The 27,965-nt window shown below is 38.4% G+C and overlaps 2 protein-coding genes across 2 annotated transcripts in view; one reads left to right on the top strand and one right to left on the bottom strand.

Annotated features, from left to right (window-relative positions):
• Window positions 1-395: 395 nt before the first annotated feature.
• Window positions 396-21,487, top strand: SNW1 (SNW domain containing 1). Its single transcript, XM_063290176.1, has 14 exons — window positions 396-458; window positions 1,757-1,910; window positions 7,381-7,542; window positions 11,019-11,114; window positions 11,196-11,302; window positions 11,799-11,903; window positions 11,984-12,053; window positions 13,572-13,637; window positions 14,076-14,192; window positions 14,467-14,608; window positions 15,248-15,344; window positions 16,690-16,807; window positions 19,172-19,338; window positions 19,419-21,487. The coding sequence occupies exons 1-14, from the start codon at window positions 445-447 to the stop codon at window positions 19,615-19,617; spliced, it is 1,614 nt and encodes a 537-aa protein (XP_063146246.1). The 5' UTR covers window positions 396-444; the 3' UTR covers window positions 19,618-21,487.
• Window positions 20,024-27,965, bottom strand: part of SLIRP (SRA stem-loop interacting RNA binding protein) — a 9,688-nt gene continuing 1,746 nt past the window's right edge. The window contains exons 3-4 of the mRNA XM_063290178.1: window positions 20,990-21,094; window positions 20,024-20,157 (exon numbers count right to left, since the gene is read on the bottom strand). Of these exons, the coding sequence (XP_063146248.1) occupies window positions 20,095-20,157; window positions 20,990-21,094 (168 nt within the window). The 3' untranslated portion in view covers window positions 20,024-20,094. The remainder of the gene's footprint in view (window positions 20,158-20,989; window positions 21,095-27,965) is intronic.

Genomic DNA, 27,965 nt, shown 5'->3' with positions numbered 1-27,965 from the left:
TTCCATACATTGTAACCACTACTTTACAAAGGCTTTCTTGTATTTTATACAGCTCCGCTCCTTCCAAACTGTCATTCACTCTCAACCTGCAAAAAAACCCCACTCATCGTGCTATTACAGAATTCCATCAAATTTTCTTCCACTCCCTACAGCAGTTTCCTTATAACTTCTTTTCCCTTTTTATTTCATGGAGATACATTTGAAAGACACTCTGTGTTCAGAAGAATCACATTCCCGACGAAACCCTCAACTACTGATTTCTTTATATCCGTTACAAAAAATCTCCTCGAAGCGTTCCACAGACTCATGTCTTCCCCCTTATATTTAAAAAAACCGTGAACACTACAACTCCCAGAATGCCATTGGTTTCCTCGCTTCCTTCGGGGTGGGCGTCATTCACCATCAGCAACGCAGGATTCGCAGAAGAGGGAGGAGGACAGCAAAATGGCGCTGACCAGGTGGGTTGAGGGGAAGAAGCGGGAGCTCATTACGACGTAGGGGGAGGTTGTTGACTTGTTCCCGGATTTCGTATCTTTTTTTAATATATTGTAAGCCTAGATGTATACACATCGTGGTCTGTGGTGAAATGGATTGATTGCAGGAAGGTTGCGGTAGGGAGGTCTGGAGTGATCTGGGCATTTTCTTTAGCGCTTATTCCCCAGGCCGTTCTGTTTACCTCTCCCGCGCCTCCGCCCCCATTTAGTGCACTTAATAAGAATAGTAGAATCCTTTCAGAAGTGAAAGCTTCTGTTCAGAGATAATAAAATGTTTGGCCGCACAGTGTTAAGGTTGGCCGACTATCCAAAAAAAGAAGGAACTGGGTGGTCACCCTTCTCTGCCGCCCCCCCCCCCATTAGGATCGGTAGGGCGTGATTGACTGACCACGGTACACCGAAAATTGAACTTCAAATCTAAAATTATTTTCACCCAGCAAGGATTGTATAGGAGGTTGCTGATAACTATGGCTTCCACGTACTCAAATAGGTCACTGTTATCTCCAGGCGGAATTGGAAGCCACTGCTAATGACACTAAGCAGAATGGGCCATTTTTTATTCCAAGTAGCCCCAAACAAAACATTTTTCATGAGCTGAGTTTACATCTTCAGTTTTGTCAGTTGTATAATAGCAATGCATGCACATCCTTATGCAGCAACTTGTATTTCAATGCACAGTATGTTAATCTTATATACATAGTAAAAAACAGTAGCATAGTAAAAAAAAATCTTATGTACATAGTAAAAAACGGTTTCCCTAACACATTATAGCTTAGTCAGAGTGTAAATCCAATGTAAATAATTGGTCTTTGTGTCCATATTGGCAGTGATGAACATAGAGAAGAAAATCTATTTTAGCTTGTTAAAAGCGAGCCTATAGCAATTGGAATCTCAGCTCATCTTTTCCATTTATTTGTTGGTATACTGTATAAGAGAATCACAATTGGATATATTGCACTCTATGTAAAGCACTGCAATAAAGCTCTAAATCTGAAGGAGTTGTCATTTGGAATAATTGAAAAAGAATTTGTAGCTTCTGAGTTCCTAACCAATCTAAAAATAACAGTTCAGAACTGAAGATGACTAAAGTGAAAATTAATCCTTTCTCCATAGATGGAATTGCCAAAAGACCTGAACAATATTAAGCACTGTGGGTAGTTTCATAGTCAAAGACAGAACCATTTTTTTAAATATTTTGTTGAAGTAAATGTCACGTGTTATATTGAAAGAGAGAGCAATATTAAATTCTTCGGTTTGCTTAGTTTTTTACCAGCACCAACTCAGCTGTCTCAGGACCAACTGGAATTAGAGGAGAGAGCAAGATCTCAAAGAGTGAGGCAGACTGCGTTGGTGTCATCACGAAGGGAACCTCCTCCTTATGGTTATCGGAAAGGATGGATACCACGAATGTTGGAGGTAAGGAATACTTCACATTGCTTTAGGCACCAAGAATGATTTCACTCCTACTGAAATATAAAGTCTTGATTTTTTTAATGTAATGTGTAGATTTTTTTAAAATGCTTTTTTTTCATAGAAGTCAGCTTAGATGTTCCAAGTTCAAAATCCTTTAATTTGCTGTTATACTATTGGAACATACTTAGCTTAGTGCCTTTTGCCCAATTGTAGCTGCCAAACATTTTGCAATCTAAAATGTTTTTATTCGGTTTTTATGGTTTTTCTTAACCTTAAAAGTATAATAAACAATAAAACAGTTCAAAAAAGATATTGTTAACTTGTGCCCACTGTCACCCAGTCCAGTGGTGACCATTCAAGATTGAACATCTTTCCTCAAGGACATCAAGGTGGGAGAAAGCTGTTCCAGAGTGAAGGGGATGCAGTGGAAAAGCATAGCATTCTGTACCCCAGCCTCTCAAAAGAAGTGTTCTTAAGTACTGCTATACGAGAAATGCCATTTCTGCTTGCAGAGGTCATCCTGAAGATATCTGGGAGTCATGCCATGAAGGGCTCAAAACTATCACTTTGAATTGTGATAGCTTAAAACCATTGAATGATAGCTCAAAATTGAGTGATAGCTCAAAACTGTCACTTTGAATTGTTCCAGGAAAGCTAACAGAAGCCAATGGAACACATACAAAATAGGCCTGATGTGATTATAATGGCTCTCGTGCATTAAGAGGTGGGTTGCTGTGCTTTGCATCAGCGGGAGTATAAATAATCCTAAAAGACAGCTCCATGTAAAGTATAATCTTGCTTAGAAATGATGGGGGCATAGGATACCTTCACCAAAACATCTAGCACCAATAGGACTAGCATGGGCTCACCAGTTGAAGCTGGAGACATGGCCACAACACTCCATTTGCAAATCCAGCAGTAGCTATGAATTGGAGACTTGATCATTCAGGGGGAGTGCAACCCCATCCAGAGTTACAGTAGGAAGTAACAGCCAGGTGTTTTTTGTACAATGCAATTCCGTCTTCTAAGGATTCGATTTCTGTTTGTTTAGCCCCATCCAGACTCTTCATAGTTTCCAGACACCATGTTAAGACCTCCACCATATCTCCAGCTTGGTCTGGTGTAGATATATACATAGCAGTCATCAGTATGCTAATAATACCTCACCCTAAACCAACAGATGATCTCTCCCAGCAATTTCATGTAGATGTTAAAAAGCAAGGAAGAGACACTTGAGCCCAAGAGCATCATAGAAGTACGCAGCCTGCCTGGCTGACCTCTCTCCCCCACTGCCACTGACTGGAAGCACCCACGTAAAAGAGATCAGGACCACTGCAAAGTACTTTCACAGGCTGTTCAAGAAGTTCCCGTGATCTATGGTATTGAATGCTACTGAGAGAACCAAGAGCATTTTCTCTTTCCAGGTTCTGATGTGTGTCATTCATTAAAGTGACCAAACAGTTTCATACCATTCCCATATGTAAATCCTGACTGAAGGGGATCCAGTTGCTTTGCTTCATCTGTAGTAGAAGCAGGCAACTGTCCTGCCAATCCAGTAAGCCCAAATTGGTGTCTTAATGTCCTCTGGAACCCACACTTAACTGGCATTGTGGAAGAAGACCCCTCCCCCTGCCCGGTGTTCTTTCACTTTATGTCAGCCCTCCCACCATGATTCCCCATCTCTCAGAGCGTCAGTTCCCAGCAAGTCAAAAGTATCAGCCAGATCTGACAAGAGACAATAATCTGGGCAGATCTTCTGCAGCTACATAGGGCCCCAACCAGTCACCAGGATCCCCAGGGACCTTGTGGTAGCCCTCACCAGACTGCAGTCCTTTGCCATCAGCAATCCCAGCCCAACAACTTGTCCTAGCTGCTACTTGCTCTGCCCAACACAAACTTCAAAATGGCACTATCTCCCCCACCTCCAACACCATATCCTTACAGCATTTATCTCCAACCAAATCCATTCTCCAGTACCACAGTTCCATAGCCCCCTCTCTATTCCTTCTATTCCCCACCTCACAGTTCTGGTGTATTTCACTCTGTTTCCTAAGACAATCCCCATCAGCAGTTCTTTACTTATCCATTCTATGGTGGGAAATGTGTTGTAGATCAGAATCTAAGGTGAGCTAGAATTTGAGAAATCTGGATTTATATCCCATTTTAATTGTAAATTAATTTCTTTTGTTTGGGGCATTAAGTTTTGTTTTATTTTTATATTCAAATGATAGAAAATATAAAAACTTTTACCAGTAATCAGTAGCAGTAATGGCTTACAAAATACCTTTTGAGATATAAGGACATCTTATAGAGGAGGTACAGAATATGTATTATTTAAGTGTGTTTGTGTGAGGAACTCAGAAAGTAAACAACTGTTAAATTCCTACTGACATAAAATAAAATATACTATTATTACATAACTGAAATTGCTATCAATTTCCTAAAGACAACGTGTTGCTACACTAGTTAATTTCCTTTTCTAATTTAATCAGCTTCTCAGGCTTCAGATTTATCCAATCTATATACTACTAAAACTGTCTGTGTATAACCTTTAACTGGGTGAAACGGTGCACTGTAGGGTAACAGCTTTTGAACCAAGGTACTTCAAATGGGCTAACTTACAGAAAGCATCCAAAATCCGGGACCCCTGACTCCTGTAGAATAACTGGTGCACAACACGAAGTTGCACAAAGGCCCTCCTGGCCACGACTGCCATCTGCTCCCGCCTTTATTATTTTTATAAATAACTCAAGGCGGGGAACATACCTAATACTCCTTCCTCCTCCTATTTCCCCCCCAACAGCAACCAGTGAGTTGGGTTGAAAGAGAGTGCCTGGCTCAAAGTCACCTAGCCAGCTTTCATGCTGGAGCAAAAACCCCTAATTTCACATAGATCCTGATGGGGTTTGTGCTATCTGTAACTAACTAGGAAGATTTTGAGGTCATAGTGGATATTTTAATGATGTTATTGAGTTGTAAACAAAGGTAAATTCTGCTAGGAAAAAGGCAACTGAATGGGAATATGATGAAAGGGTATAAAATCATGCATGACAGGGACACTTTTTTCTTGTTGTTAAAATATCAGAACCAGGGGTCATCTAGTGATGCTGATTGAATGGTGATTTGGAACAGACAACAACAAATACTTCTTCACACAGTAATTAACCTGCAGAATATGTTATTACAAGGCATGCTGGTGGTCATTGACTTGGATGGCTTTAACAGGATTGAATACATTAATGGAAGACAGGTCTCTTGAATGCTATTATTAAAATAGAAGATTGAGTGTTACTTCCAGTTTAGGGTCGGATATTTCCAAATACCACTTGAGGTGAACAACAGCAGGAAAAGAGTATGTCTCCATCTCTTGCTTGTGAGCACTCCAGATGTATATGTTTGGTCACCTGAGAAACAAAATACTGGACTAAGATGGATCTTGGCTTGTTCCAACATAGCTATTCTTACCAGCTAGGTCCATTAGGAGCCCAGAATGCAATTCAGTGGCCCTGGAGATTTAACTCATTCAAATTAAAGAGAGATTTCTGACCATGGTTTTGTCAATGCTAAGATTCAGTCCTGCTCCTTCCTTCTACTTTTCATAAGTTCCTGGTGGAACACATGGGTTTTTTTTTTTTTTTGGTGAGCACTGCACCAAAATAGGAACTGAGTAGCTCTCTTCTTTGTTACTTGTTAGCATTTTGTCTTCTTCATTGAACAGCTGATACACTGATTCCATTTTCTTTTCCTTTTGTTTTGAACATACAAAAAGAAATCTTATTTGTCCTTAGTATCCTCCCCCAATCTCAGATCAATTTGAGGTACCATTTTTCTGATGCTATACTGACTATACTGACTATCCACACTGTTGTTTAGTGGTCTGGCCTTCTTTCTTTTATATCTTTTTCCCCTGACTTCATTAATATTAATCTTCATCAGAATTGTTTGAATTATGCTTCTAGTATCTTTTTTCCCTTAAAACTCTCATCCACTTTAAGCTTCTTTTCTACATACCTTCTTCTGTTACGGAATCCTGCTTTTACATGCTTTAAGTTTATTAAAATCTGTTTTTTAAGTTGAAGATACACATTTGATTACACTCAGTTTTAATTTCCATTAAAATTAATAATTCCAAAATAACATCATTTCTTTCTGCCAAAGTTCCTGCTACCTCCACTTGGTTAATGAAGTCTTCAGTATAATAAATGAAGCTGTCCTGGTTTAAGCAAAGACCACACTGAGATGAGGAGAAAGTCTCTAGTGTTTTATTTAACTGCTGTAGTAGACAGAAAATCCTACCAAACTGAAGAAGCGTGGGAAAACCCAGACAGATAAACCCCAAAACTCAAGGCGGGACTGTTCTGGGTTTCTTTGAATGACAGCTCAAAGTCTCTAAACTACGCATGCGTTTTCCCCCCTGGATAGGGGCCTCCTCCTGTTCACCATCCATACAACAGAAGCTCCTACAAGGGCAGGGTTGTTTAATTCCTAACAATTGTTTTTGGCAGCAGACCCAATGTAGTTTCAAAATTTTTCATTTACTTTTTCAAAGCATGTTGGATTGTTGGTGCTCCTAATTCAATTTCATGAGGGGGTTATGGTTTTTTTTGTTTTTTGTTTTTGTTTTTTGTTTTGGTGCCTTCTAGTCAATCTTGACTCCTGGTGACTGCCTTGACAAGTCTGTGCAGTTTTCTTGGCAAGGTTTTTCAGAAGTGGTTTGCCATTGCCTTCTTCTTAGGGCTGAGAGAGAGTGACTGGCCCAAGGTCACCCAGCTGGCTTCATGCCTAAGGCAGGACTAGAACTCACAGTTTCTAGCCTGATGCCTTAACCACTACACCAAACTGGCTCTCTCTTATGGATTAGTGTGATTTTAAGTCACATAGTATGTTGAGTTTTAATGAAATCTTGGAATTCAATTATTGTTGTACATTTGTGAACTTTGGTTTGCTAAACATTGGGAAATTATGAAGACCAGTTTTGTTTGTATAAGGTTTGTGTAACAAAAGGAATAGATGATCAGTTTGCATGTAAAATACCTGAAATTGTTGCTAAGCATGTTTCTCAAAACGAATATACATGATTAATAAATACGTTTAGGATTATAGCATAGGATATAATTGATTATTGTGAACTGCCCAGAGTCCCCCATATGAGGGAGATGGGCAGTGATAAAAATATGATAAAAAAATAAATATAATTGGCTGTAATGTAGCTACACAATTAATTCTTATCTAACCATACGGTTTTTGGAGGAAAAAGCCTTCTACATACCAATGGAAAATCAGTTTTGAAACAAAACAGCTTTCAGAAACATGTTGCATGAGAATGATACATAGTAAGCCAAAATTCTTGAGTATATCAAAACTTGAGATCTTAGAACCTGTTATTTTTTAATGAATCTTCAACTATTAATTACACTGTTTATTTTCTTCTCTTGACCATAGTCTAATCATATCCATTTTTATTTCTGTATAGGATTTTGGAGATGGAGGTGCTTTCCCAGAAATCCATGTCGCCCAATATCCTCTGGATATGGGCAGAAAAAAGAAAATGTCCAATGCATTAGCTGTTCAGGTGGATGCAGAAGGAAAAATAAAATATGATGCTATAGCTCGGCAGGGGCAATCAAAAGACAAGGTAATGGGATTCTCAAAAGTTTGTTTGAAGTATAATTTCTTGTTTAGCTTACTAAAAATGTTTTGTTATGAATACTGGAAAAGGTGCTCACAAGAAGAGATGTAAAGGGTTTTAAAAATGCTGAGAAATTTGGAAAGAAGTTCAGATTTTCCATTTTTTTCTGAGGCTGTTTTTGTTTTTTTCCCAGAAATGAAAAATGAATCATGAAATATGTCCTAATATTTTATTTTTAAACAATACAGAAAACAGTTGTAAAACTGTTTGTAAAACTGTTTGGAAATATACCAATTCAAGAAACAAAGAAATATATTAAAATTTTAGAAATTCTACATTTCTACTCACATGTCTGGCTGTGCAGTAAATTTAAGAAAATGGGATAATATCTTGAATAATGTTTCATTTTTCTGAAGTGTTGCACTCTTAAAAAATAATACAGCAACTCTTCCTTGGTTTTTGTGTGCTTAAAGAGTTGACGGGTATATAAAGGCACATAGAATACATAGAATAAAGTAGTGAATGAATCTATTTCTGACAGCAGGACAGCAATGATGAAATAATATCTGCAGTCTGAAGCGATATATTTGTCCATTCCCAGAATGACCAAGGGATATATTTTTATTTCTATACCTAATTACTGTTGTCTGCCTACCTACATTGTTTTATTTGTCTGCCTATTTAGCTTTCTGTGCTATCTCTTTAGGACTAAGAGTAGAAGAGATTACTATCCATGATTATTAGAGCCTGTGCTGTTTGCTGTATTGATTGTTATTAATGGATGTAGACTACCTCAACTATGAATTTTGTTGTGTGTGTTTTTATATGGTTTTTATATTGTTTTTAAATTGTTGTATTGTTTTGGTGTTATACTGTTTGTGAACCACCCAGAGTCATACACTGAGATGGGTGGCTATATAAATTTGAATAATAAATAAATAATCTTCACCATGTGTGGGAATCAATGATAGAAATATTTTCTCTATCACCACTTTACTTGGAAAAAGAAATACAATGACAGTAACAATAGAAATTGCTGTGTTGTAAGTACGTATCAATACAGCATTTCAACATAATTTTTATGCAAAAGAAATATTGCCAGCTTTGTAGCCAGTTATCACAGAGGCTAATCTAGCATTATCTCTTGGACTTTGCATATTAGTTTCTTCCATAAAGGGAAAATACCTTTTTGGGTCTAGGAGACTACATCATATTTGCAGCTAATTTAGTGTTGCCTAGGATGACTGCTTTTTCTCCCAAGGTAAATGGAAATTACAAGGCTTTCAACGTTTATGACTTTAATAGGGTATCATCATGCATATAAAACGGAGGATGGGAAGCTTTGATGAATCACGGTTACTTATGGTGGTGTAAAATTGTATTTGCAGAATGTGAAATAGAACCTTTTATTACCTAGAATTAGAGTGTGTTTATCTTCTGTTTTAACATTTACATATAAATACTGCTATTTTTTTGTCCTTCCCTCAATGGTTCAAGCTGTTTTTCCAGTACTAAAAAAGTAAGAACATACCCCAAGCTCATCCTCCATGCATATGGATAGTGAACATGTGGTGCTTTTCCTGCATCAGATTGGGCTCTGAAGCTGGAAGAAAAGAGACAGTCCCTGTGCTAAATATAGCCTTGTGCTGTATTTCAGAAAAAGCAAAAGTTTATTGTCACAGCAGATGGAGTTTGGGTGGTTTGAAGCAACTTTCACAGAGCCAGTTTGGTCTAGTGGTTAAGGTGCTGGGCTAGAAACCAGGAGACTGGGAGTTCTAGTCCTGCCTTAGGCATGAAAGCCGGCTGGGTGACCTTGGGCCAGTCAGTCTCTCTCAGCCCAACTCACCTCACAGGGTGGTTGTTGTGGGGAAAATAGGAGGAGGAAGAACTATTAAGTATGTTCACTGCCTTGACTTATTTATAAAAAAAATGATAACCGCAAGATAAAAATCAAATAAGTAGACCACTGGCTGATTGTAACCTGGTTATTCACCTCAAAAGTTTATCACACTAAAGCCCATTTATTGCCATTATCATAAACAGCAGATGATTTTTGTTACTTCTTCTATTTAGAACTTCCTTGTTGTAACACTGAAAAAACATCTTCGCATTTTACTCCCTAGGATCTATTTTTTTTGTCCTAGAAGTAGGTTTAGTTCTTCATGCACTGAGATTCTTCTGAGTTTTATGGGCAATTACCATGAAGAAATAATTGCTCTTCAAATGTCTTTCACTTGGCTTTGTGAAATGTGATTCTGTTGATATTCATTTTAGGGACTGTTAATTTTGGAAATACTTGGATGAGAATTGTAAATGTCTCCTATGCTAAATTATTATTTGGACTACAAGTCTGCTTTTATTGCAGAACAAATGTCATGACAATGGAAAGTTGCTACATAGAACAATCTCTAATGAGCAGTACTTACCTATTTGAGCAAAGTAGAGTAATTATAGTTGTGAAATATCCAATAGAAGAGAATGTCTTTAGCTCAGAGTTGAACTGTGGTGTCCTTGGTACTCTCTGAGCTTGGTTGTTTGCCTGCAGATGTTGCATTACCCAACTAGGTAACATCATCAGTGCGAATTGTGATACATAAAACAGCCTAAAGCCTCTCTTAGTTTCCCATGGGCAAAATATATCATCCTTTATTTTTAAAAATATTATACAAGCAAAAATAAAATCAATGTGTGATGATAAAAGAAAAAAAGTATACATTGATTAAATAAATTAAAACTTGTTTAAAAAGAAAAAAATCTAGACCAGACCTGAACAACTTGTAGAGGGGAAAGTGCCAGATTGAAACCTTTAAAATAATTGTGGGCCCACAAAGAAATAGCTGGTGCACTGATCAGCTGTTCGGCAGGGCAGCAGTGGAGCTAGCAGTGTCTGTGAGGCTTGGAGGCATTGTGTCTTTCAGAGTGAAAGTGGCTGCAAGAACCTGTGTGGTAGTGGCACTCCTTCCTGGAGGCAGTGGATTGGTTATTTTTCAAAAAATGCCAGTGGGGTGCACAAGAGTGCTTGGCAGGCTATACGCGGCCTGCGGGCTATAAGTTGTGCAGAACTGATCTAGACCATATCAAAACGTACTGCTCCAATCCAAGAATATGCCATCTTACTACAAGCATAAAAATCTGGAAAGCAGTTTAGATTATTACTTACCTTTAGGCAAGTTACTAAAGTACTTGCAGCATCATCTCTAGCTGTAGATAAACAAGAGAATTGTAGTTCCAAATGGAAAAGAATCCTAGGTGTTTGACCAAAAACCAGGATCCAGGACTGTGTTATGTGTTTTTCTCCTACCTAAAGCTAAGAGTTAGGAGTACTGTATGAAAATTTTTAACTTTATTCTGACATAGTGCTAAGTATTATGTAGCTGGTTCAGTATTAGAAAGATAGTCCAGTTTTCTAAAAAGTCACAGAGCCTTTTTTTTTTTTTTAATTATGATGTTCCTTTTCCTTAGTGTTCTTTTCCATATTTCAGGTCATTTACAGCAAATACACAGACCTTGTTCCCAAAGAAATTATGAATGTGGATGACCCTGAGCTGCAAAGACCAGATGAGGAAGCTGTCAAAGAGGTATAGCTGGTGGTGATGCATGTAGCTGTTGGAGGCATGTGCTTTTGATCCAAATGTTTAATACATTATATATGATTGCAGCTTACAGAAAAGACAAGAGTTGCACTGGAAAAGTCTGTCTCTCAGAAAATTGCAGCAGCAATGCCAGTTCGAGCAGCTGATAAACTAGCTCCAGCTCAGTACATTCGGTATAGAACACTTTTTGTATTGTTTACTTTTTGTATATAGTGAATAATATATGCCTTCTTCACATGATTATGTGAAGGCAGGAGCAGTTACTGGAGAATTAAAAAATTATTGCTGTTTAATGAATTGTGATGTACAATGTACTTGGCTATACAGGTGTGCTGTTCTTATTCCATTTCTGGTAATGATTTTTTTCTTGAAATATATAACAGTCTCATGGTCCATAAAAGGTAAATAAGCATAATGACGTCTATGAAGCAATAGGACATTTAACTGGAAATTGTATTCTATGTACAGTCAATAAAATTGGATAGAATGTGGAATATCAAGCTTTGCTCTCTGTATGAAACAGCTCTAACATACATGTGTAAAGTCTAAAAGCACAGTAAGATTTCATCTATTTCTTTAACATGTATGGCTGGCATTACTGTGCCTTTGAATAAAACTGAAATGCTGGCAAAGTTTGTACTGGTAAGACCTTTTTTTTCACTTTGTCAGATATACCCCATCACAGCAGGGTGTGGCATTCAATTCTGGTGCAAAACAGAGAGTTATTAGAATGGTGGAGATGCAAAAGGATCCCATGGAGCCACCAAGATTCAAGTGAGTTTCAGAAATATTTGTTTCTTAGGCTATAAGAGGTTTTTGTAAATCCTAATTATGCTATGATTTTCACATATTAGGATTAATAAGAAAATTCCCCGTGGGCCACCATCTCCACCTGCTCCAGTAATGCATTCTCCCAGTAGAAAGGTAATGCTTTCACAGCGGGTTTTTTTCTTCCAAGTTTTCTTTGTTTTCATTTTTTTATGTTGGTGTTGTTGTTAAAATATATGTGCTGCCTGATTTCCCGCAACTCTGGACAGTTACAAATAAAAACATTAAAAACAAAAAATACAATGATAGACAAAAGGGGAAAGATGGCAAGGATGACAAAAAATGGGAATGATAAGAAATGAATGCATGTTAAAACAGAAGCTAGATTTCTCCTGTCTTGAGAATAACTTGGAGCTTAATTCAACTTTGCTGTTATTTACAGTATATTGTTTCATATATATTTGGATGGAGTTTAAGCTATTAGTGGGTAACCAGAAAAAAAGATTTGGGACTGGGATTGCAAACTCAAAAAAACATCCATCCAGTATGTGACAACTGTAGCAGCAGTAGTAATAATAATAATATGACAATCATCATCATCATGGAATTTGCATGCTAAAAATCATTAAGGTTTAAAATTAAAACTGACTACCATAAAAGCTTTTTACAATTTGTAGTATTTGTTTGTCTATTACATTGTATAGCCACCCATCTTAAACCAAACTCTGGGTGGCTTACAACATATACATAATAAAATCTGGATGGTTTTAACAATAAAACAACAACATAAGTAGTAAAACCACAAACAATAAAACCAATAACGAAACCCCCCCCAAACAAACCACTAGAAAAACCTGGCACCGCACCCACATTTCCCTGATGCAACCCACACATTCTCTCGCACTCTAAACTCACCCTATCCCAATGCTTGGGTGAAGAGCCAGGTCTTAAACCATGTTTCTCCTGAAGGTTAAAAGGGTGGGGGTCTGTTGGATCTCGAAGGGAAGGCATTCCACACGACGGGCTGCAGAGGGAAAGGCACACTTCCTAGGACCCACCAGAAGGCAATGTTTAAGAGAAGGGACCTGGAGCATGCCCACCCTATCTGCTCTGGTGGGACAGGAGATCCCCAGCATGGGATCTCATGTATGATTATACTTGCCACATATGAAAAAAAGAATACTGTAGAGTTGGACAATAGGCAGAAAAGGTAAATAGTTCTGCAAATACTTCAGCATGATTAGTACTGTTCATTCCTATTGATTGCTCAGGCAGTGCAGTAGTCACTTGCAGAAAGACAGTATGTTCTTTGGGCAGATACTTGCTGAAGTAGCTTTTAAAACCATCAATGAGATTGAAAAGAATTGAACTCTCCAGAAGTGAGAATGCATAGAAGCTCTCAGTTTTACAACTTGAAGTTCACCTAAACTGATTCTTCCTTAGACCATGGTGCCCCTGAGGAAGAGTGTGGTTGGTTGGTTGGTTGAAAAAATTCCACCTTTGGATTTCAGATTTTTGGACAATTATTTTAGTTTTTGCTTTCCAAAAGATGGATCTTCAAAACCACTTTGTTGTATGTTTTATTGGCACTTGCTATTTATTATTCTGCTGTTGTATTGAGAAAGTTCCTTTCTGTTGATACAAATAAAAAACCTATTTCTCTTCTCCATGTAGATGACTGTAAAAGAGCAGCAAGAATGGAAAATTCCACCTTGCATTTCAAACTGGAAAAATGCAAAGGTAATTAATTGGTCACAGTGATATACTCCAAAGATAACATCCTAAGAATCTCACTGAAAAATTGACAATTTGGATTACTTTGAAATACCTAGAACTGAGTAAACAAGCTACTTTTAGAAAGTTCTTCGGTTTTTTCTGTTAGTCTCAAAATATTCTTAGAATAACAGCAACTTGGGGTAGGGCAGAGAAACAGTGTCGGTTGTTAATCACTGTAACTAATTCCACAAATGGAGGCTTGCTTAGTGTAACAAAACAACATAGCACAATAGCAAAAGTATTTTTAAGTGTTTCCATAATAGAAGTTCAAAATGAATATTTATTAAGCTGCATGTAAAGTAACTTTGCTGGTGCATTCTACTGAAATTTAAAATACGGAGCTGCTTTTGTAGTACACGTATTTTTTATGGTCATTAAATGCCTTGTCTGTTTTCATTGCAGGGTTACACCATTCCGTTAGACAAACGCCTGGCTGCAGATGGCAGAGGATTGCAGACGGTACACATCAATGAAAACTTCGCTAAATTGGCAGAAGCTCTTTACATTGCTGACAGAAAGGTCAGACCATTGTTTATTCTCCACTATACATTTCCTTCAGTAATTTCATTCCATAGAATAAAACTAAGCAGCACTGCAGCGTTTGGTTAGAACAATAAGAACAGAACTTTGTGATAATATGGTACAAACCTCATACTAGTTTCTGGTTTCTGTAGCTGTCCAATATTCTATCTGGCTAAATTCTGGGTTATATCTGTATTTTTATATAATAATTCAAAGCATAAAGATAAGTTTGTGTTGTTGTAATAATTGCTTAAATTCTAAATTTCTACAGGCTCGTGAGGCTGTAGAAATGCGAGCCCAGGTAGAACGGAAGATGGCTCAGAAGGAAAAAGAGAAACATGAGGAGAAACTTCGGGAAATGGCCCAGAAAGCCAGGGAACGAAGAGCTGGAATCAAAACTCACATGGAGAAAGGTACCCACTTTTCAGTATTCCATTTCATATTATTTCAAAGATTTTTTAAACCAGTTGTTGAACAGTTATCTGCTGGGAAGATTGCAGTGAATCTGCAGGAATGGTCTACTTTATCCTATTAGTGTCCCTCTACCTCTTCGTATATGCTGCTTCTCATGCACAGGACTGCCGCCTGATTGATGTAGATTTGTGTAAAAATGAATTAGAGAACCTGCAGTTCTAGAGCCAGATGCAACCATCAGTCCCATTTTGCCCTCTCACAAACCCTAAACCCTGTCTATCCACAATTGCTGAAATTTTCTTCCCTTTTCAAGTGGGAAATAAACCCTAAAGTAGGAATACAAGCAAATCCTTGAATTCCCAAAATAATTCCAAGTCCCATACACTTTGCAGACAACAGTTTCCAAAAAATGTTAAATGTGTCCCTTGGTTCCAAAACACTTACCCATCCCTGTAGTAGAAGTAAGTTCCAATTAATTTAGTGATGTTTATTCCTGAATAAGATTTTAACCTTCAGTAATTTTTACTGCATATATAACTTTTAATGAATTTCAGTCACACTGAACATTATTGGGGTAGAAATATTTGACCTCTTTTCAATTACTTTTGTGTCACCCTGAATCTCAAATATATCTGTAGAGGATGGAGAAGTTAGGGAGCGTGATGAAATCAGACATGACAGGCGAAAAGAAAGGCAGCATGACCGGAATCTTTCCAGAGCAGCCCCTGACAAAAGGTAAAATTGTTCAACTAATATAAGATGTAACTGACACTTTTTCTTTTACAAGAAAAAATAGTTGTATTGCATGCAGTTCTAAAGACAACAATTGGCCTCATAACTTCTCTCTGACTGTACTTCTTTGCCAGAATTATCCATTATGTAGTGCAGTAATCTCTTCAGAAGTGTTGAGATAGTAGTATTACCAGTTGTACTTAAAGTAATGAGGGAATAATATTAAAGGCAAAACTGAAATACTTTGGCCACATAATGAGAAGACAGGACACCCTGGAGAAGATGCTGATGCTAGGGAGAGTGGAGGGCAAAAGGAAGAGGGGCCGACCAAGGGCAAGGTAGATGGATGATATTCTAGAGGTGACGGACTCGTCCCTGGGGGAGCTGGGGGTGTTGACGACCGACAGGAAGCTCTGGCGTGGGCTGGTCCATGAAGTCACAAAGAGTCAGAAGCGACTAAACGAATAAACAACAACGACTTAAAGTAATACAGAGAAACTAAGAGTCTGCATAGCATTGAGTTATTACTTCATTACATATCCCAAAGGAAGAACATTGGATAAGCCCCCCATACTACTGTAACTTATAAATGAATTTTGGTTAACACTTTGATATAAAACCTATCATGCTTTTATCCAACGAAAGAGTAGGACTAAAGTGCATTATGGACATAAAACCTGTATATTGCTCCCTATAGATTTTTCCTTTGATTATTTTCATTTTTCACTTTTTATATTTACCAGACTTATCTTGATTTTTAATTTTTTTTATCTATATAGGCTTGATTTTAAGATCAGCTAGAAAAAAATCAAATTAATTTGTTTGAAATAAATGTTCCCTATTTTCAATCCAGCTATTTCCTGATTAATAAACACTTTAATTGGTAATTTAAAAAATTAATTCATGCTGATTTGCATCTAAATATAACTGGGGAATATAATCTATAACTCAAAGGTCAACTTTTGTAGAAGATATAAACCAAGTGATACAGTAGTTTTAGTACAAGGCAATTACATGGGCAAAGTAATTTTTTGTATTTTAACAAGTCAATGGTAATTTCTCCAGAAGATCAAATATATTCTAGATTGTAGCTAGCATCATTCTGCAAGAAGAATAGCAAGAATAGTTGAATGGGTTCTTTTTTTCCTATGTATCTCCTGACTCTTTTCTCCAGGGTAGATTTGGAGCCCTGTAAAGATAGAAGGGAAGAGCAAAATGAAAACCCATAGCTCCAGTCTGATCACTTTGCAATATAGCCTTCTGCGCATTCAGAATGAAGATAAGTGAGACTAAGTGTTAATAATTGACATTATTGTAACCTAGAAATATGCAATACTGTTAAATTCAGATCAAAACTACAGAGGAATGAGAACAGAGATATTAGTGAAGTCATTGCATTGGGTGTTCCCAACCCTCGGACATCCAACGAAATTCAGTATGACCAGAGACTCTTCAGCCAAAGTAAGGTAAGGAACTCCATGAGTATATGGAACAGAAAATTGCAATTTTTCTATCTGATAAAGAATATAAACATTTTTTTCAAAAGTATAATTGGTCCACCAGTATGCTGAGCATCTTAAATTTAATTCTCTAAGTAATTTGCTGTTTGAGCCTGTGTGTGTAATTCCGGTTAGTATTTGCAGAATTGGATAATACGTGTATATACAAATGAACATTTCCAGTGTTGAGAATTATACCTTTATTGTAAAATACACTGTGGACATAGGAAAAATTATGTTCTTGGGATGCTGTTTCTAAAGTGAAGGAGCACCCACCACAAACTGTTGGAAAATACTATTGCCTGACAAGCAGAGGGTTTCTGTGAAAGCACACACTATGCCTTGGGATGGCTCCATTCTAGAACAAGGTTGAAAAGGAGTACAGATAGTCCTTGCTTAATGACCTAATTGGAACTGGCAACTCCATTAAGCAAAGTGGTCACTAAATGGGAAATCATGTGACTGCAACTGTGCTTTCTGGCTGGAAAGAGACAAGACTAAATCAGTTTTTTGGCTTGTGTTTGCTTCCTAACCGCTCCCCCACCCCTTGGAATGCTTGAATGCCTGCTTACTGTCTTGTATACATCGAAAGCAAAGTGATCACACTGCAGCCGGGGCTGGGAGCCACGAGTGCATTATGCAAACAGGTTATTACTCTCTTGAAATTCCTTTGTCTCCAATCCCTCCACTCTGCAGGGGTGAGGGAGTGAGTGAGTTCTGTAAGTAATCTCTCCTTTGCCTGTCCCTTCTTCACCCCACCCCCTGAGCAAAGGGATTGGGGAAGGATTTCAAGAGAGAGACTTGTTTGCTCTTCTACACGTTAAAAGCAATGTGAGTGCACAGGCAATGGGAAAGAGTTGACTTTACTTGCCAGAAGCTGGCTGTGAAGGTCGCAAATGGCGATCACGTGGCCACAGGACACAGCAACCATTGTAAATGAGCACCAGTAGCCAAGCGCCCGAATTGCAATCCCATGACCAAGGGGACACTGCAACAGCTGTAACTTTGAGGACACGTTGTAAGTCACCCTTGTCAGCACTGTCATAACTTTGGTCATTGAACAAGTGGGTGGTGAGTGAGGACTACCTGTATATGTTAATGAAACCTAGATATCTGCCACTTATATCCATTATTTCTGGTCCTAGTTTCTGTGGCCTTGGAAGTTTTTGGTCACCTTCCCCATAGTTTTTATTTATATACAGCTATCATGCCTCTACCCAGTCTTCTTTTCTTCAGATTTAATATCCCAAGTTCCTTCTACCTGCCCTCCTCTGATCTTTTTCTCACTTGTTCATATCCTTGTGGAAATTTATCTGTGCTAAATAGAAAGAAATAATGACCTCACACAAAGCATTTTCTAATGCAACCCAGAACCTAATTAACCATTCTACTAGCTGTCTTACATTGTTGATTCACATTCAGTTGTCAATAACCACACCCAAGCCCTTCTTTGATATTTTTTTGAAATTTATTTTCTATCCCACCTTTATTATTTTTATAAGTAACTCAAGGCGGGGAACATACCTAATACTCCTTCCTCCTCCTCTTTTCCTTATACACACACGCACACAGTATATAGGGATACAGTGTTTCCAGACCACAAATTTCCCAGCTTGTATCTGCACCCTACACTTTTTCTCCCTAAAGGAATACCTTATATTTCTTCATGTTAAACATTTTGTTCCTCTTGGCTGCCTTCCAACCTGTCCAGATTAGACTGCAATCTCATTCCGTCACCCTGGGCACTGGCCAGGTCTTCCAGTTTTGTGTCATCCATACATTTGATGGGCTGCTTATCATGAATTAAATGCTAAATAATAATATCAATCCCATCATGAATAAAAATGTTGAATAATACTGGACCCAAGATACTGTGGAACTACACTGGTTACTGCTTTCCAACAGTGTAAAGCCTTTACTGCTGACTTCCTGAGTGCAATTTACCAGCCATTTGAGGACACCCTTTTCTATAGGGATATCCACACTTTAAGAGTTGACAATGAGTGTCATGTGGAACCTTGTCAAAAACTTTGCTGAAATTAAGCTTCTCCTCCTCACCCACATCCTACATTGTTCCTATGTTTTGCCTTTTTTTCAAGTTACTCTTAAGAAGCAAACACGATTGAAGCAGAGTGAAAAAGGAAGGCTTGTCAAATATGCAACTCTAGTGACTTCCTCGTTCTCCCATTGAACATTACTGTTTTGACTTTTAATAGCAATCCATTTAATCCAGTCAATAGGTCAATATAAATGCTGGCTTTTGAGATGGCCAACTACTGGAATTAGTTATTTGTTATCCTAACTATGTGAACTATTCCTATACTTTGATAGGGTATGGACAGTGGCTTTGCAGGAGGAGAAGATGAAATTTATAATGTCTACGATCAGCCTTGGAGAAGCGGCAAAGATATGGCCCAAAATATATACAGACCAAGTAAAAATGCTGATAAGGACATGTATGGTGATGATTTGGAGGCAAGAATAAAAACTACTAACAGGTAGGGCCATTAATGTGAACCTCAGTGATTGGACTTTTACAAGAAATATACTTCATTTTCTGCTTTCTTGTCTCTTACAGGTTTGTTCCTGATAAGGAATTTTCTGGCTCAGATCGTAGACAAAGAGGAAGAGAAGGACCAGTTCAATTTGAGGAGGATCCTTTTGGTCTAGACAAATTCTTGGAGGAGGCAAAACAGCATGGGGGCTCTAAAAGACCTTCTGATAGCAATCGCCCTAAAGAACATGATCATGACGGCAAAAAGAGAAGGAAAGAGTAAACAACTGATTTCTTTCTGGCCACTGAGACTGAATTCAGTACTTTATGCCTTTAACTACATGCTCTGTGCTGAAAATATGCACCATGAGTGTTGAAAGGCAACATTTCCCTATGGAATAGAGAAGGAAGGAAAAAGCAGACCTCTGAATAACGTAGGTTGTATATTCTTGATTTCTAAGTATGTTCATCTTCTTTGTTTCAACAGAGGAGGAGGTCTTAATTTGAAATATTCCGCTTGATTTATTCTTTACTTAAAAATGTTTATTCCAGGTATATTCTCTTGTACATAATTTTCTCTTATTTCTGCTATGTATTGTACTTGAAAAAGGGAAGGGTACTAATTCACTTGCTCTGATGTGACTATATAGTTCCACTTAACCTTAAAGAAGAAGCTGCACTCATTTAACTAAAATGGATATATACATAACAAAGTTTATTTAGTTTCTTTACATAGCAATGAAATAAAGTTTCCTTCCTTTTAGTTGGTGTTAGCAACTATTTCATCTGGCTGTTTTTTCTTCTCTTGACGTTTAACTTCAAGCTGAAAGATTTAAGACAAAAAAGAACCAAAATTAATACCCAATTTCAATTTTTTTAACCAGAATAAATATCGGAGTTATATATTAGTACTATTTCCATCAAGTTAAATAATATAATCTGCATTATCTATGCAGATTACTACTGTATACCTTTCAGATATCCATACACATTGACTAAGCTACCCCTATAGCAGTGTATTAAACCTTTAATTAGAGGTGCACATGATATGAAAAATGTATCTTGTCCCACACCTAGAAGAAACACACCGTGGCTCTGGAGTTTGTAAGACCTATTCTAGGTGGGTCGTGGTCCTCCCAACATTTGGAGTTTCTTCATTATAGGTTTCAGCCAAGACAAATTTTGGACTGTCTTGTAGGACAGGTAGAGGAAGGCTGCTGCACTCTGCTCCTCTTTTCCCTTGGTCACACCTACATGCTCCTTCCTCTGATCATTGAACCACCAGCATCTTCCTCTCCTTTGGCTGCTGCAACCACCTTACGTGAATTCAAGCAAAGCACTCCCCAACCAACTCACTAGCCCTTTCCACAAATTGTCCCGGTATCTTCCTTCCCTTTGCTGTTGCCTTGCCTCACTGATGGTTTTTCCTTTTCCTTGCTGTCTCCCATCTCAGAACATACATTTTGATTCTGGCCCTGGAACAGTCCATGCACAAAATGTTTTGCACATCCTACTTTTAACTGTTACTTCTTAATTGTAGAATCTGGGTGGTTTTTGTTTTTTTAATGTTGTTTAAATAACACAATGAAGCTTTTTTTGCAAGAAAGGGGCACTTGATATATCTTAAAATTAACCATCAAAAGAACTGAAATTACCTGTGTTCCTTCAAAAATATGATCTTTCAACAAAGCATTATTTCGACTCTCTTCTGTAGCAAATCCAATCCAGCCAAAACCTTTATGGAACCCTGTTTCTACATTCTGAACATTCAAGAGAATACATTAGTTGATCCAGATATCTGAATAAATTTCCTTTTTTACATTTGGAGACTGTATTAATGGTTAGTTACTGCTTAGAGTTTGTATTCAAACTGCTGAAGCACATGAATTACTTTATCTGCTAGGTAGACAAGAAACCATTTTCCAATATGCAAGAACTAATTTGATAGAAACTGCCTTATGGAACAATAGTTTTAGAGAGAGTGGTGTTGGTAATTATTTTATTTTTCTTGTATTTACTGGTATTTATTGGGATACGGAAAACCAAAATACACTGCATTACCTGAAAGTAAGCCCCAGTCCAATTCTGCATACTTTTGAATAGTTGTGTGTATGATTGCACTATGTTAATAAAGAATTTAAAAATATTAGTCAGGCAACATGATGTACTTGTGTATTACTACAATTTTTATGCTGCTCCATTTCCAGAGATTCTATGTGACTTTCAGTATTAATTTAGTAGAATTATAATTGTGTTGATCATTTTTTAATTTTTAAACAGATGCATAATTTGCAGCACAATACCTGAAATTATATACTAAGTCCTATTAACTTGGGAAACAAATGTGCATTTATCCTTTTAATCAGTGAAGGTCAAATTACTCAAGGGTGACTGAACTGTCTACGATCAGCTAAGAAAGGCAGACAAATCACTATATCTCCTATTAAAGCAGTGATAAACAAGACTGTGCTCCATGTTCGTGTGGATTGTGCACGTGTACCAAATACATCAGTACAACATACACTGTTGGTATGCCAGTGCAATTCTAAAAGCTAAAGCAAAGATGTCAGCTTTACAAAAGCTATGCGTATACCAAAAGGCAAATAAATATTTATGCTTTATTTTGTACAAAGAAACATAAGATTCTGTATAAAGTATTTTGATGCACATATTCCAGAACACCTTAGTTACAATAACAAAATCCTTCCAGAAAAAGTAAAAATAGGATAAAAACCCATTAAAATATCAGGATTGCGTTCTTGATAAGTGAACAATTTCTATTAGCTGGTAAGAGAGAAGGAAAATTATCTTGAATTATTCCAAATCTGATCCATGGAAGGAGACAGAAATAAAATTTTATATGAGAAGTCTGCTTGAATGCCCTGGATTTCATCCCTTACGTTTACTCTATATTAAAAATTTAATTGTGAAGGTAGAACTGAAATCCAGCAACCACAGCAAAGGATAATTGCTATCTCTAGACAAAGCTTCATATCTTTATAAAGAATAGCACTCTTTTTCCAAGCTAGAAAAAAAATATTTTACTAGTAAAAATAGGTTAATGATTCAGCCTCACCAACCTGGTGCCCTACAGGTATGTTGAAGTACAGTTCTCATAATCCCAGCAACACGGCTAAAAAGTAAAGCCTAAAAGAAACTGCAGGCTCAGTATTACTCAGTATTATGGAAAGTACTGTAGAGATGAAAAGTTTGTGAATCATTATCCATAATCTTGCAGTGTTGTGAACTACAATATTGTCAGAGCTTCAATTAAGAACTAGTAAAATATGAAAAGATTCTGGTTAAATAAACAGCACAAAATAGTATGCTGCAGCATATCCACTGAAAAAATTGAGCCAATATTTTCACTCTGATTGTTGGAAAATATAACTAGAATAATCAGCTCTCTTAAAGGGTCAAATGAAATTGACCTCAAATTGAGTCAGATGTTCCAGTATCAGATGACAGTGATGTGAGTTAGAAGGATCCTTTCCATAAAACAAAACTTACTGATTCTTACTATCAAAATTTGCTATTCATTGACACAGCTTTGTGGAAGTGAATCAATCATACCTGATCAAAAGATCTCTACAAACCTCTTTTGTCTCTGCTTTTGAAGGCGGAAAGGGCTACAGAACTGTTGCTGAAGACTTTGGTTTGCATCATCACACAGTCAAACGATTGTACAAATGGAGAAAATGCAATAGCATTCTTATTCTTTCCATTTTGTCATCCAACAAAAAATCACTCTTAACAGCAAGACATGGCAACAATAGCAAGACTCTAGGAAGTTGCAAAGAACCACATGGCAATGGCAAAGGATCTAAAGGCCACTCTTTCACTGTCTAATGTCAGTGTTTGTTTATTTATTCAATATTTAGTTACTCAATGTTTTCCTTGTGTGTACCATAAGAAAAGGGACGCGGTGGCGCTGCGGGTTAAACCGCTGAGCTGTCGATCGGAAGGTCGGCGGTTCGAAACCGCGCGGCGGGGTGAGCTCCCGTTGCTCGTCCCAGCTTCTGCACACCAAGCAGTTCGAAAACATGCAAATGTGAGTAGATTAATTGGTACCGCTTCAGCGGGAAGGTAACGGCGTTCCGTGAGTCATGCTGGCCACATGACCCGGAAGTGTCCTATGGACAACGCCGGCTCCAAGGCTTTGAAACGGAGATGAGCACCGCCCCCTAGAGTTGGACACGACTGGACTTTACGTCAAGGGAAACCTTTACCTTTACTACCATAAGAAAAACATTGAATAAGAGTGGTGTACGTAGGAGAATATTAAGGAAACCACTACTCTCCAGAAAGCACACTGGCAAACTTTAGACAGAGCCACCTGAATGATCCAATAGGCTATTAAAACAATGCTTTATAGACAGATTGAGGTGGAATCTTGCAGCCTCAGGATGTGGACAGTTTGCAATTGCTAAGGGAAGAGTAGACTGCACTGTACAGCAAATTCTACAAGAAAATGGCAGAGTATCTGGAAGCTAAAGCTTAAACAAGGATCAAAAAGCACAATACTAAATATACAAGTAAATCTGTAACAGAATAACTGAAGCAAAAGGAATTACATCTTTTGGAAATGCCAAGTCAAAGCCCTAACCGAAATATGGCTGACTTGATGTAAGCAGTTCAGAGAAGACAACCCAGATATATAACGAGTTGACAGTTCTGTAAAAAAGAATGGTCAAAATACCCCCAAGCCTCTGAGCAGCACTGATAATAGCTAAAACATTTGGTTAGAGTCACTGATGTTAAAGGAAGTGCCACCAGTTACTAAACCTAACATTGCACAGACTTTTCCCAACAAATAATGTGAATGTGGGTTCAATGTATTCAATAAATATATGACACATTAGACTGCTTTGTGTCTTACTCATTTAACCCTATCCTTTTCATCAAGAATGTCTGGGTTACAGACAACCCCTACTTAAGAATGGAACCTACTGTATACAAAATTCAAGTTACACATACTCAATGGTTTGAGTTAAATACACAATACTCCTTTCTAAATCTATGTTTAAGATGTTTCTAACTACTGCAAGACTATGGATAGTTTTAAAGAATACACAAACTTCTAACCGCTTACATTAAAATACCCTAGAGCAGTGTTTCTTAAAACATTTTTCTCTCAGGACCCCTTCCCACTTTTAAAAATTATGGAGGGCTCCAAAAGAGCTTTTGTTTGTATATTTATCAATATTTCCCACATTAAACTTCAGCAAAGGATCGTTACCTTGTCGTGGTGCTGGAGCTTGAGCACCTCAATGATGCCATGAGCTAAACCGTGAAGGGCCACCCAAGACGGGAAGGTCATGACAGATAGGTCAGACTAAATGCGATCCCTGGGGAAGGTAATGGCAACCCACCCCAGTATTCTTGCCGTGAAAACTAAATGGATCAGTACAACCAGAGATATGTCGGTATACCATCGGAAGATGAGACCCCCAGGTCGGAAGATGGTCAAAATGCTACTGGGGAGGAACAGAGGATGAGCTCAACTAGCCCCAGACGTGATGACGCAGCTAGCTCAAAGCTGAAAGGACGGCTAACGGCCGACGGTGCTGGTGGTGAACGGCAAATCCGATGTTCTAAGGATCAACACACCATTGGAACCTGGAATGTAAGATCTATGAGCCAGGGCAAATTGGATGTGGTTATTGGTGAGATGTCAAGATTAAAGATAGACATTCTGGGCGTCAGTGAACTGAAATGGACTGGAATGGGCCACTTCACATCAAATGACCACCAGATCTACTACTGTGGACAAGAGGACCACAGAAGAAATGGAGTAGCCTTCATAATTAATAGTCAAGTGGCTAAAGCAGTGCTTGGATACAACCCAAAAAACGACAGAATGATCTCAATTCGAATTCAGGGCAAGCCATCTAACATCACAGTGATCCAAATATACGCCCCAACCACAAATGCTGAAGAAGCTGAAGTAGAGCAGTTCTATGAGGATCTGCAGCACCTACTGGACAACACGCCTAAAAGAGATGTTATTTTCAGCACAGGAGACTGGAATGCTAAGGTGGGCAGTCAAATGACACCTCGAATTACAGGTAAGTATGGCCTGGGAGAACAAAATGAAGCAGGACATAGGCTGATAGAATTTTGCCAAGACAATTCACTCTGCATAACAAACACTCTCTTCCAACAACCTAAGAGACGGCTTTATACATGGACTTCATCAGATGGACAACACCGAAATCAGATTGATTACATCCTTTGCAGCCAAAGGTGGCGGACATCTGTACAGTCAGTAAAAAAAAGGCCTGGAGCTGACTGTAGTTCAGATCACAAACTTCTTCTTGCACAATTTAGGATCAGACTAAAGAGATTAGGGAAGACCCACAGATCAGCTAGATATGAGCTCACTAATATTCCTAAGGAATATGCAGTGGAGGTGAAGAATAGATTTAAGGGACTGGACTTAGTAGATAGGGTCCCGGAAGAACTCTGGACAGAAGTTGGCAGCATTGTTCAGGAGGCGGCAACAAAATACATCCCAAAGAAAGAGAAAACCAAGAAGGCAAAATGGCTGTCTGCTGAGACACTAGAAGTAGCCCAAGAAAGAAGGAAAGCAAAAGGCAACAGTGATAGGGGGAGATATGCCCAATTAAATGCAAAATTCCAGAGGTTAGCCAGAAGAGATAAGGAATTATTTTTAAACAAGCAATGTGTGGAAGTGGAAGAAGACAATAGAATAGGAAGGACAAGAGACCTCTTCCAGAAAATTAGAAACATTGGAGGTAAATTCCAGGCCAAACTGGGTATGATCAAAAACAAAGATGGCAAGGACCTAACAGAAGAAGAAGAGATCAAGAAAAGGTGGCAAGAATACACAGAAGACCTGTATAGGAAGGATAACAATATTGGGGATAGCTTTGACGGTGTGGTCAGCGAGCTAGAGCCAGACATCCTGAAGAGTGAGGTTGAGTGGGCCTTAAGAAGCATTGCTAATAACAAGGCAGCAGGAGACGACGGCATCCCAGCTGAACTGTTCAAAATCTTGCAAGATGATGCTGTCAAGGTAATGCATGCTATATGCCAGCAAATTTGGAAAACACAAGAATGGCCATCAGACTGGAAAAAATCAACTTATATCCCCATACCAAAAAAGGGAAACACTAAAGAATGTTCAAACTATCGAACAGTGGCACTCATTTCACATGCCAGTAAAGTAATGCTCAAGATCCTGCAAGGTAGACTTCAGCAATTCATGGAGCGAGAATTGCCAGATGTACAAGCTGGGTTTAGAAAAGGCAGAGGAACTAGGGACCAAATTGCCAATATCCGCTGGATAATGGAAAAAGCCAGGGAGTTTCAGAAAAACATCTATTTCTGTTTTATTGACTATTCTAAAGCCTTTGACTGTGTGGACCATAACAAATTGTGGCAAGTTCTTAGCGGTATGGGGATACCAAGTCATCTTGTATGCCTCCTGAAGAATCTGTATAACGACCAAGTAGCAACAGTAAGAACAGACCACGGAACAACGGACTGGTTTAAGATTGGGAAAGGAGTACGGCAGGGCTGTATACTCTCACCCTACCTATTCAACTTGTATGCAGAACACATCATGCGACAAGCTAGGCTTGAGGAATCCAAGGCTAGAGTTAAAATCTCTGGAAGAAACATTAACAATCTCAGATATGCAGATGATACCACTTTGATGGCTGAAAGTGAAGAGGAACTGAGGAGCCTTATGATGAAGGTGAAAGCAGAAAGTGCAAAATCTGGTTTGCAGCTAAACCTCAAAAAAACCAAGATTATGGCAACCAGCTTGATTGATAACTGGCAAATAGAGGGAGAAAATGTAGAAGCAGTGAAAGACTTTGTATTCCTAGGTGCAAAGATTACTGCAGATGCTGACTGCAGTCAGGAAATCAGAAGATGCTTAATCCTTGGGAGAAGAGCAATGACAAATCTCGATAAAATAGTGAAGAGCAGAGACATCACACTGACAACAAAGGCCCGCATTGTTAAAGCAATGGTGTTCCCCGTAGTATCATATGGCTGCGAGAGCTGGACCATAAGGAAGGCTGAGCGAAGGAAGATCGATGCTTTGGAACTGTGGTGTTGGAGGAAAATTCTGAGAGTGCCTTGGACTGCCAGAAGATCCAACCAGTCCATCCTCCAGGAAATAAAGCCAGACTGCTCACTTGAGGGAATGATATTAAAGGCAAAACTGAAATACTTTGGCCACATCATGAGAAGACAGGACACCCTGGAGAAGATGCTGATGCTAGGGAGAGTGGAAGGCAAAAGGAAGAGGGGCCGACCAAGGGCAAGATGGATGGATGATATTCTAGAGGTGACGGACTCGTCCCTGGGGGAGCTGGGGGTGTTGACGACCGACAGGAAGCTCTGGCGTGGGCTGGTCCATGAAGTCACGAAGAGTCGGAAGCGACTAAACGAATAAACAACAACCACATTAAAAATTAAAGTTTGACACATTCACTGCCGCTACTGCTTCTCACAATTATTTGATGGGATTTTAATATATTATTTTTCAATATAGGCTGGCAGGCAGTTTTGATTTCAGGGACCCCAAGAGGGTTTTGGGTGATCCCCAGAGATCCTAGGACCACACTTTAAGAAACACCATCCTAGAGGACACCA

This window comes from Candoia aspera, chromosome 1 (assembly GCF_035149785.1).
Source record: "Candoia aspera isolate rCanAsp1 chromosome 1, rCanAsp1.hap2, whole genome shotgun sequence".
Classification (NCBI taxonomy): Eukaryota; Metazoa; Chordata; class Lepidosauria; order Squamata; family Boidae; genus Candoia; species Candoia aspera.
This window is presented reverse-complemented; position numbering and strand designations above follow the sequence as displayed.

Excerpts from the sequence above, each read along its gene's own strand:
- SNW1 (XM_063290176.1), top strand. Across the intron at positions 1,911-7,380 it reads GGATACCACGAATGTTGGAG|GATTTTGGAGATGGAGGTGC; the intron begins GTAAGGAATACT and ends ATTTCTGTATAG. Across the intron at positions 14,193-14,466 it reads TTTACATTGCTGACAGAAAG|GCTCGTGAGGCTGTAGAAAT; the intron begins GTCAGACCATTG and ends AAATTTCTACAG.